Raw genomic sequence first — 12,256 nt, forward strand, 5'->3', positions numbered from 1 at the left:
TAAAACTAAAAAACACATTGTAGAAACAACCATATAAAAATTGGGTATTGATTTTCAAGGCAAACTTTTGACTGAGTCATTCATTTTTTTCTTGTAATTCTTTTAATTAAGTGAATTTTAAAAATTTAATTGAATTGGATCCACACTCTGAAGTTGTTAAACAGTGAAATGGAGGATATAATTTTTATGAATGAATGAATGCATGCATGCATAATTAATTGGATACAATTGCTAGATGCCATCTAAACAGTTGGATAACCACTAACTAGTTTTGAAACAATTTCCCTGACTAATGCCATAATCTAATATGCTTTTAGGGAAATTTGATCTACCTGCAGGAATGTCTTTTACATCAGTGGAGAGAACTTATGATTCCTCCCTTTTCTTCAATAAAAAACTTGTGAAGCTTATGAGTAGGCTGTTCTCTTGGTAGCACTGCAGTTTTGTAAGCAGTTATCCAGAGGGACATGTTAGGTGAACAGAGTGATTGAAATGAAGATGTAAAATAGACAGTTGGTAGGTCTTCCAGGCATAAAATGTTGTGTGGGTATTTTAGCCAATCTGGCGCATATTATTTAATATCAACAATGATGCTTATTTTAAACATGGTAGGTTTGGCTGTTTAAAGGTCTTCTGTGAAATGCACATCTCCATGGGTGCCTTTTAGGCAAGAAAGAACTAATTCTCTTTCTTTCTCAGGAGAGAGAGAGAAAGAGAGAGAGAGAGAGATAAATGCATGCACTTCTATTGATTTTAAATGAAGATTTTAATAGATATATCCCAATTATAAGAAGGTAACATAGGATTACAATGGTTAGAAGAAAAGCCTGGATGATAACACTCTGTAAAACAGTACCACAGTTCTGCAGCCTTATCCTTGCCCACGATGTGTGTCTGCCTCTTCTGGACACTTTGACTGTGCCTGCTCTTCCCAGCAAGGTGCCACTTCCCTATAAAAAATTTAAAAATACTAGAGTCCAAAACTACTAACTTTGTCAGTATAGCAAACTCATCAGCTGTCTCATTCAGCCTGGCATTATTTCAACCAGTCATACTCTCAACATGCAAGCTTCAGACTTATTTTTAAAAATCCATCCTCTACTTATTTGGATGCCATTTTGCTTCATTCAAATGTTTGAAAAATTCAACAGGGTCTCTCTCCCTCTCTGTCTCCCCACCCCTCCTCCTCCCTCTCAGTAGTGTTTAATTCCAGTACTCGAAAAGCTAAATTTTCAATTGCAAATTAAAAAAAAATCTTAAGTAAAAAAGTAAAAAAACAGATCTGTATGTACACCTCTGAATCTAATTCTTCCCTCCTCTCTTATTTTCTTCTTCATGCACTGGTTTCTCGTGCTTGATTATGTGACGGGGAAGTAATGAACTGCTGGTACTTGGAAAACCAAACCCTCCCCCCCGTTGGGATATACATATACCATACATATACAGTACATGGACCTGATTACCAGAAAGGAGCTGGAGGAAGGTGGGGGAATCCAGGGAGGGTGGTGGGAAGGATGGCATATCTTCGTGTACGCGAGGAGCCTGGGATGACCTGAGCTTCCCCCCCCCGCCCCCTCTTCTTGCTTCATGCGGTAAAACCACGTTGAAGAAAGAGGGCAGTCGCGTACAGCCCATCTCCTTCCATCTGCCTCTACCAGCTTCTGGCAAAGAGAAGAACTGGCAAGGAACGTTCTGACCAAGGAAGGAGCGAATTGCGTTCTGGATTCGGGTGAAGGTAGGTCTGTCTAAGTTTAATCAGAGCGAGCGTAAGATCGCGGGCAAAAGAGCCCAGCCCAAGACTTCATTATACATGCCGATGTATGGCAGACAGGGTGGGCTTTCCGACCAATTTCAGCCCCCCGGCTGTATTCAGCGTGCGTGTGCGCAGGGAAAAATGGGACTTGATTCCCTCCTCGGAGTATCTTTCTTCCACCCCTTTCATTTCCCCCTCTCCTTCGTGGCGCTTCGGGCTTCCTGTCCTTCAGAGAAAAGAAAGAGGGAGGGAGTGTGAAGAGAGTGCGGTGCAATTTGAAATCTGCCCTGCGATAGAAAAACCCACCGCCGCTGCTTCATTCTGTAGGCATTCACAGCCATTCCGAAAAGGATGGGAAGCAGAAGCTGCTGCAACTGGAATTCTCTGTATGTATTTCATTCTGTTGTCAGGCATTGACGGGAGGAGGGATGATGCTAGGGAAAGAGGTGCGTGCGTGTGTTTGTGTGAGCGAATTTGATATATACAAAGATAAAAAGCAGCGTCTTTAAAGAAGTTTCGGCCACAAAATGCTTAGCTTCGCCCTTGAATCTCCATTGCCAAGACCGGAGGAGCGCGTTGGGATTTGGGTTGCGGAGATCGCTGTCCAGGGTCCTGAAATCGGTGAGTAACCTAGCCCATGCAACAGGACGCCCAGGCAAGCGAGCTCAGCGAAACATCTCTTTCCAATCAGCAATTATCTCGAACACCGGCCGATCGCCTTTTAAATCGCATTAAACTACTTAAACTCTAGCCGCCTGTCTTGCCACCTCTCCTGCCCAAAGTCTGCATGAAAACCAAGTGGTGCCAGAAAAGCACATCAGGACTTTGCCTGCCGTTGCCTTAGTAACTAATATGTATTTCCCACGGCTTGCATAGTTGTAGCTCATACAGAACTACAGATTTTCCTTTCAAAATTCCAAAGATTAATAATCTTATCACAAAGGAATAAGCCATTGTTTGGCTGTTTTACAATTTGGGCTTGACCTTTAAATGACATTTTCTTTCTGCTTTGGTTTTTCTTTTTCCTTTTTGGTGATGTTTGAAACTGGTATAGCTTTCTGATCCTTGAGTGAACATTAAAAAAAAAAAATACACAACCTATGGAAGTTTTATAACTTATAACGATTTCCTCAGTTCCACTCAAATATCAGATTACAGGTAAAGTCACTTCACCTAGTACATAAAATATATTCTCAATGATATACACACAGGTTGTCAGGTGTGAATGAATTTGTCTGGTCATGCAAAGATCTGCTAATGAATGTATCAATCTTAGTATATTATGTGGGTTTATTATACAATGAATTCTCTGTTATTTTCATCTATATTATATCAAAGCATTTTTTCATGAGATTAGAACTGTGTCTTGCCTATCTCTCCCTACATCTTTTTTATTTTTGAATTTGCATTTAAGAGCAACCTGCTCTTTGTAGCCAACTGATTATGTTGTCTACTAAAAGTCTAGGCAGGTGGGGAGGGATACTTATAAAGGAAATGACCTTTACAGTGTTTGGCTGTGCCATACTTTTAGCTGATGAATGTGTTCTGTTCTTTCTTCCCATGTCAACAGGCTACAATTCACGCCTACAGTGACTTCTGTTGCCCCTTTAAGCTTTTGCTTTAAAATCACCTTGGAGATTCTTAAGAAGTGAAATAGTGAAGAAAGTCTGTGGTCTTCTTCATGCTTTTAACCATGTGTAGACAGGAAGATCCCATGAAACTGGTAGCTTGGATCTGGATGGTCTCCTGCAACAAGATGATAGGGGTCCTGCTTGTCTTTTTTCCTGCTATCCTCTTGGAGATGGATTTTCTCCCCAAGAATACTGGCAGAAAGATTTTGATTTCAGCAGCTTCCTCCCAAAGATCAGTAGCCAGAATGGATGGGGATGTCATTATAGGAGCCCTCTTTTCAGTTCATCACCAACCCCCAGCTGAGAAGGTACCAGAAAGGAAGTGTGGTGAGATCCGAGAGCAATATGGCATCCAGAGAGTTGAGGCCATGTTTCACACTCTGGATAAAATAAATTCAGACCCAGTTTTGCTGCCCAACATCACTTTAGGCAGTGAAATTCGAGATTCCTGCTGGCATTCCTCAGTAGCCTTGGAACAGAGTATTGAATTCATAAGGGACTCCTTGATCTCTATCCGAGATGAAAAAGATGCTCTGGGTCGCTGCCTGCCAGATCCTTTATATCACCATCAGGTCAGGGCCAAAAAACCCATTGCTGGTGTTATTGGTCCGGGTTCCAGTTCTGTGGCCATCCAAGTGCAAAATCTGCTTCAACTTTTTGATATTCCTCAGATTGCTTATTCTGCAACCAGTATTGACCTAAGTGACAAAACTTTGTACAAATATTTCTTGAGGGTGGTTCCATCTGATATTCTGCAAGCTAGAGCCATGCTTGACATCGTCAAACGTTACAACTGGACATATGTATCTGCTGTGCATACTGAAGGTGAGTAAGGCATTAATTTAATTGCATTGAGCTTTTGTGTAGAATGTCCTTCCAAATCTTTATCTAACTTTCATTCTCAGAACTACTGAAAGTAATTTACATTTTAAGAAGCAGTGGCTATGAAATACACACTTGATGTTAGATACCTTAACATCACAGATTGTGTTAAATCATAATACAATTCACTTGGTTTGGGCTTAGTAAGTTATAAGAGCTCAGCCATTGTGGTTTTTAAACCTTGATTTATAGCTTAATGTGAATCAAACACTGTACCTTATTTAAGGAATCATTATCAAAACAAGCTATGGTTCAACAGTATGTGTGAACACTAACCAGTGCCTGGATGGGACTTGTACTTGAACTTCCAAGACAGAACTTCCAACCAATTGACCAGATTAGATAAATATAGCATTTATGATCAACTTTTCTTTTGTTCTTTTTTTTTTTTTTTAGTTTGGGCCAGAAATAAACCACACAATACATATACAGAATACAAATCCTCTTTTTTTTCCTTTATGCTATTGTAAGCAGATGAGGGCTGCTGACCAAAAACATTGAAGATGGACAGAGAGGTTTACACCTTCCCCTCCCCACCAATCCTTTGTGAAGCTGTTTCTCTGTCTTTTTTTTAAAAAGCCAACAACTCAAGAGGACTCTAATTTATTTTAGAATTGAATCCTAAATCCTTCTTTTATGGCCTTGGACAGCAAATCACAAACTTTCTTTTTTCTTTTTTAACATAAAATCCATTCATTGTGTCATATCTTTTCATTTTAGAATGAATATAAGACACTATTTTGAAATTTTAGCTTTGTTTTGTTTTAAAATTCTTTCTTGAGAAATTTTCACATCAGGACGACAAGCGGTGGCTATTTTTTGGTTGTTTGTTTTTTTAAATAGTAATAAATTTTATCCTTAGATGATATATGGAACTAATTTGTATTTGTCAAAGACTAAGCACAGCAGAGTTAGAGTTTCTGGTGTAAATTGACAGCCACTGTTTCTTATTCTCCATGTTCTTTAAATTGAACTATTGAATCTAAAAATAAGTTGTGATCCTAAGTTTACAGTGGAAGAAGAAATACTCATGTATCTTTGATTATTGTATTTTACTTAAGACACGATTTCCCTTCAGAGAGATTGAATAACTTCAACCTCAAGTCTTTCATTTCTTATTAGTTAGGTAGAAGATGTGTAATTTTACAAGCAAAGTTAAAAGTGACATAGACAAACCATTATTTTTTTTAAAGGCCCAATTCAGAATTGAAGTGTACAGATTTTCCATGAATATGTTTTATTCCATTGTATGAAGGAAAGAGACAACCTCCATCCCCTACCCCAACACCTGTAATGTCAATTCCATTTTCTCCCAATAAGGCCAAAGCTGTTTGAAAAACTAAAGAATGCAGTTTGACCCCAGGAAATTTGTTCTCATTGGGCATTACAATGCTGTAAATGCAAATGCCAAAAATACTGTTATATATTGTATAGAATAAAATAATGTGGGCTAGGTTCTCAGAGAAGGTTTAATAGTGATAGTATAATGATATTTTTTTAAATTAGCAGACTAACTTTCTAGTGACTACAAGCAAGAAGATTAATAGGAGAAACTGATCAAAACTTGGAGGCAATTGCCTGTAGCCGTATCATGGCAGAAAAGATAAAAAATAATGCAAGTTATTATGACGTCTGGTCAAGATGATGATCTCTGTCTCTTTATCTGCAAAATTTAGGGCTGGTCTTGGAACAAATAATTTTGGATTTCCTTTTTGATTAAGTTTCAGAATGTCCTCTCAGTATACTGTAGTTGATTTTTTTTCATAATCCTTTTGTAATCAAATTCAGTCTGGATGAAATAAGTGAGAAGTTTTGACTCCCTGGGCCTTTCTCAACCTGGCATTCTCTAGATATGTTGGGACTGCAGGTCCTAGAATTCCCAGCCAAAGCCTTTTAATCTTTTCAAAAGTGGAAGCTCCTGATCATGGGGATCTCTCGCATGCAATTCAGGTTGTACCCTCAGAGTATAACTGTTTACATAACACAGAATACAAAACGATATTATGTTATATCTCTTCAGAGAGAAGGTGGGGGGAGCACCATCTAAAGTTGGCATGATGCAAGCTAGAAATAATACAAGTGTTTTTTCCTTGAATTTCACCTGAGTGAACTTTATCCATAGGCATGGTGCCTTCACTAATGAAGGAGATGTAAAACATGATGTGTGTTCATTAAGAAGGGACCCCTTTGCAGTCAGGGGAGCTTCCCAGATAATACAGAATTGCTTTTATAAAGTGATTCTCTTTTCAGTGGCTTGTAGTGTAGGGTCTGAATGCCTATTTTGCAAGTCCAATATTCTCATCCACAATATGCTGACTTCACACAAAGTGTGAGAGAAACCTCAGCGCCTTTTTATTTTATATAATGTAAGAAAACATTCAACAATTCGTCATCTCTGAAATGCAAGTTAATTAACCAAGCCAAATAGCCTTCAATTTGCTGAGAAGACTGGTGGTTAATTTTTTAAAAAATGATTTCCTTTTGAAATTGCCCTGCCATAAAGAAATGGTGCAATATGACATCTCTACAACATCTTAATTAAAACCTTAACATAAGAATCTTTCCAGATGAAGGGGGAAATGCCGTTCTATTTTTACTGGTTTATTAGTGCTACCTCCAATTTAGCAAAAGAAAAAGATGACTTGGCTTGACTCAGAATCTAATACTAGACTGATAATTTTACAATAGGCTATTTAAAAGAATGGAAGTCATGGGGACCTACCTAAGAGTTCCCTGCTTTCTGATGAAATTGTATTTACGAGGAATTAAATGGGTCTGTGTTAGGATAGGTTAGTGGTTTATATAGTAGTGTAAACAAAGCTGGCAGTGAGTAAGTATCGGAAGAAGTCTGGTATGCATATTTGATGATATAGCTAAGACCACTCTTTCAGCTTATGGGGCTTAAAATAATATAATTCATCATCATTGTTATAATAATTAACCACTGCCATTCCTCTGCTTTCAGGAAAGGATCTTTGGCTAGAGGTAAAACTGAGGCTTGCTATATCTACAGCAGCACAGCTATAGTTTTTTTGAGTGCTATATTAAATTATTCTTGAGCATCATTTTAGAATCAGTACCTGATATGTTTCAATTACCTGCTATATCACAGCCGTGTTCTTACAGAGCAGCTCATTGCCAGATGGCTCAACTTGGGAACAGAGAGAGTGCATATTTGCAATATTTTGGAACATCCCAGTAATTATGCTGTACACCATACTACTTTCTCTTTAAGTAAGATACTTACGTTACCACTACATTTTAATCATTATTTTACATTTTAAGAAAAGGAATAATGTTCTAACTATAATACTGATGGCAGATTAGGTCTTTTTTGTACTTGTAAAACATTTGAGGAATGCATCTGGAGTCATGATGTCCTTCTGTCTGAGGTTCTGTTATGATTTTAGATGATTTTAACTCTAGAGCTCCACAGGAACAAAGTCTAAAATGATACCTGCAGACATCACAGAAGCTGTGACTTCTGTCCACGATTCTGACTCAAGTTGCAGAAAGCAGAATATTGCTGGATTTATACATTATGCTAAGCCTTAATGTGATTTATTTGGTTTTGGCTTAACATATCATGTGAACCCAGTGACTGTGATTTGTATATTGTGTGAATTCAGCCATTGTGATTTATTTAATAACCTGTGGTTATGCAAATGATAGATTAGCATGATATTTGAAGCCAGACTTTGTGTAGAGCATAATCTGTTGCTAGTAACCCAAAATCATTTTTTTTTTAAATTTCAGGATAGCTCCTATTAATAACACCAAGTCTCATGTTATTCCAAGGATCACATCTAATTGAAGTATTAAGCAACCAAGGTTCGCTTGGGATATTATCCTGCTGAGTAGCAGGACATTTCAGTCTTTCCTCATTGTCCACCCCAATTCCACTTATAGTAACTGATCAGACTTGCAACTAAATTTTACTTCAGCACAGATGATGGAACAATGTTCTCCATCTCAGCTAAGATCAGCAAATAAGTTTAGATAGTATAAGTAAGCAGCTTAAAATACACAGCTCTGACCTTCAGTAGAGAGGAATGCTGAGAAGGTTAGCCATTTTAAAAACCTCCAGATGTCTTTAGACTCTGACTGGAGTAGGAGAACAAGCTGATGCTGAATTCAGACAAGACAGAATTATTTTGATTCTGGAAGCTATACAGTTGAACATTTAATTTAGTAACTTGTCTTGGATGAAGCTGCATTCCCTCTTAAGGAACAGATTCGTTGACTAAGGATCCTCCTAGATCTAGCTTTGATACAAACAACCATGTAAAATCTATGGCAAAGTAGCCCTTTATCCAATTCAGCTAGTAAATCAGTTGTGACCCTTTGTGGAGGAGAGACACAATCAAGGTTGGATTACTCCAATGTGCTCTTCATAAAGTTGCACTGGAAGATGGCACAGAAGTTGTAACTGACTTAGAAGGCTGTGGCCTAATTGGTGAATGACACCTCTCAGAGTCATCCTGGTGTTCAAACAGCCATACAGATTGCTGGTTGCTTTCTGAGTCAGATTTAAGATGCTCACTTCGATGTGCAAAGCTTTAACTGGTTTAGGCCCAAGTGATTTGCAGGTTTCCTCCCATACACTCCATCTTAGGCAGGTTCTACCATGGATATGTCTAAAATATATATAGGGAAATCTGCTTATTTGCTGATGGAGCCTTTATTTGAGGAAGAAACTGCCAGTGGAGTTGAGGCAGACCTTACGTTTATTACAATAGAGGACAGAACCTAAAACCTGACTTTTTACCCAGACATTTATATCTAAATCTACATCTAGGTATAGCACTGACTACCCAAGGCAACTCTGCCTAATCATAGAGCCAATCCTACAGTTCATACTTTCTCTTTGTCCATAAGACAGATATTTAGGTATAGAGATAACTGCTGAGCATAAAGAATTTTAGCATTCAATCATTAATTGAATTCTGTCAATGTCAGTTTGCTGTAGAGAATATATATCTATGCAGATTCAGTAGGAGAAGGTTTGAATTATTCTCTTTCCTTATGGCTTTTATATTGTCTTGTCATTTGCACTAGATTCCATCTTCTCCCCAGTTTTTCACACTATATGTATATTTTGTTTTTCAATGAATCTAAACTAAGGAAACAGTTCTAATGCACGGTCACCCCTCACAATCTCTCTCCATCGCTGTCTGGAGTACCCAGGCTACGAAGAACTGTTCGTGTACACAGCAGTGTAAAGAAACCAAAAGTATACCCAAATTAATGCATTAGGCAAAATTATGGAATATGTCTATATATATATACAGATGATCTCATTTCCGAGGAAAATATATCATTTTAGCATCGCTTGTGAGCTAGATATTTCTACATACAAGATTAAAAAATGTGCTTTTTAATTGTATTACGCTACTTCTTCCAAAAGGGCAGAAATATATTAAATCAGGCTTGCATAACAATGACCAACCAAGTTGAACACAACTCCCCAGGCATGCGTTGTGACTTGTCAGATGCTTGATAACTCCCAGTTCCAACCAAGCAGTAAAATCAGGATATTTATCACATACTGTTGTATTAAAAGAAATGGCTGTTGGTTGCATTTAGCTTGTTGGGTCGCAGGTTGTGCAGACTTCTTCTTAAACTTCTCATGACGTTAAAAAAGGAACCAAATCTGAACCACAAGACGGTAAAAAGCAGAATTATATTACACTACAAATGTATTACACTTTGATAGATGCTTAGACAGGAACATGTTCTATTTATCCATATGTGCAAAAGAACAGACTCATTCCCATAAACTCAGTGAGCACCTGTAGAACTGCTCTAAGCCCCATACGTAGGTGAGGCATTACTACTGTGGCCATAGATTTCTTATGAGCCAGCAGCACAAGAATCAAAAAGTGCTCAGGATGGAACTATAGGAGCAGCATGATGTAGGAGGAATTCTATGGTTCTGCTTTGGGATAATGCCTAATAAAGGTACATGGTATGCATGCAAACATTGCCCCCACCCCCCACGTTCTCACTTGCCCAGCTGCTCATGTTTAATGCAAAGATCTGAAGGGAGGTTGAAAGGACATTTGGCTAAATGTTCTGACAAACTTACCTGCCTTAAAGGTTTCCTGATGAGAGGCAGGTTTGGGGAAGTTCGGACAGTTGAAGACAACATATGCCATGGCCATAAACTGTCAATCAATCATGAAACGCCATCAGAGCTATCTAAATCTCAACCAGGAAACTCTCATCTTATATGTGCATGTGATACTATGGCTTCGTGTCCATCAAATTTAAAGTCCACAAATGAAAACTTCATACAGACAAAAAAGGCTCACAAGAAGCTCAAGAAATGCATATTGCTAATACTTGTTTCCTCAGGACCTTTTCAGGTACTTTCTTCAGAGCTCCAAATACACACACTCAACTGGAATCCTAACTCCACTGATGCAAATGGGACAGCAATGACAGCATACCCCAAACAGGTAAGTCAGGGAGACTGAGCTATCTGCATACTCATGGACTATATCATTATGTCACCGAGGAAGGAAGACAATATGCTAGTTTAGCAGCTGTCCCTTACTCCAAAGGTAGCAATTCCCCACCCACACAGAGGCATGGGAAGTATGGATATGGCCCAACGTGGAGTCTCATTAGTCATAAATCCCCAGTGTTAGGTAAGCTTTCCCTATGCATCAGCAAAAGTAGTGGGGGAACACAGCTACTTTGTCTAGTAAGCACCGACCTCTCTGGTAATAGAATGAAACAACTAGAACACATACTCATGACTCATTTTAACTTGTAGGGTCAGAACAAAAGTCTGTGGAGCAGAATGAATAGTGGTGGAGTGTGAATACACATGGCTTGGGTGAGTATTGTCCTTACTATTTTATTGTCTCTAAAAGGTAGGCTAATCCTTAAATATAGGCCTCATGTGGAGAATCACTGGAAGAATGGGGAACTTGGTTGGGACATGGAGAATAGAGAGGTATCTAGATAAAATAATCTGCTCTTAGTCCATCAGCGGGTGAACTTTCATTTAGAGAAACTGTCTGCACCAGTTATTATACTTTATGCTCCTTTGATTTTCCTTGTCACTTAACAGGCAGCTTCCAATTTCGTGCCAGGCAGAGAATAAGAAAATCTACATGAGAAAGAGCAGCAATTGCAACTAATGAGAAGATTCCCATTCCTCTGGAAGCTGTCAACTCTGCTCTCCCAAAGCTTCTGTTCTTTTTCACAGCGCAAGAAAAGAGTATAACAGACATATCAATACTTACCTAGCAGCACCCTGTTTGTCATAGTCAGAGGCAGGAGGGACCTGGAAGATAAGAAGGCCTGGCAACTGAACCTCTACAAATTGCTTGTAGAATCCACCCCACCACTGATGTTCAGTAAACCTTGTGGCCATATTCTCACAACTCACTAAACCATATTGTAATCTGGCTCAATGTGTCGTCTGTACCTGGACCAGGGCCCTGATGATGACTGTAGTACACCTTAACTGCAATCTGTAACCATGGTTTGGTTTGCGTTACTTTACCTAAACCACAGGGTGGCATGTCATTCAAACTTGAATGGAGAATTAGCTAATAGCTAAATTCTCTCTCCCCCCACCCGCCCCGCAACTTCAAAGGCATGAAGTCACGTGGCAGGAATGACAACAAAAACAGAGCTGTTCCTGAAGCAGCATCTCTGCTGCTTTGGATTGGTTTTCAGTGCCCTCCCAGGGACACAGAAAGGATAGGAGGGAAACAGCCTTTCCCCATTATGCACATAATAATTGTGACCTCAGGAAGTCCACCATCTGCCTTTTGTTTCGTTAAACAAAACAGAAAGTCCTGGTTGATCAGCCAACAGAATGGTGGTTGAGGGACCAGCTGAAGAGGAGAGGAGCTGGCAAAACTACAGCCAACTTAAGTTTGCTGTAATGTGGCATGCATTTAATAGATAAGTAACTTAGCTATGATTAGCATTAAGTGATCCATAGCATATTATGCAAAGGCAGTATTTG

The 12,256-nt window shown here is 38.9% G+C and overlaps 1 protein-coding gene across 2 annotated transcripts in view; it reads left to right on the forward strand.

Annotated features, from left to right (window-relative positions):
* Positions 1 to 3,434: 3,434 nt before the first annotated feature.
* The window catches only part of GRM1 (glutamate metabotropic receptor 1), a 186,244-nt gene continuing 177,422 nt past the window's right edge, over positions 3,435 to 12,256 (forward strand). Inside the window, exon 1 of one of the 2 annotated variants that reach the window (XM_088151013.1) lies at positions 3,435 to 4,209. In XM_088151013.1, coding sequence (XP_088007139.1) covers positions 3,435 to 4,209 — 775 coding nt within the window. The remainder of the gene's footprint in view (positions 4,210 to 12,256) is intronic. The other variant, XM_088151017.1, reaches the window with a different exon arrangement.

This window comes from Python bivittatus, unplaced genomic scaffold (genome assembly GCF_059951505.1).
Source record: "Python bivittatus isolate LINGU-HERP-01145 unplaced genomic scaffold, Pbiv_v1 ctg000020_np1212, whole genome shotgun sequence".
Taxonomy (NCBI): Eukaryota; Metazoa; Chordata; class Lepidosauria; order Squamata; family Pythonidae; genus Python; species Python bivittatus.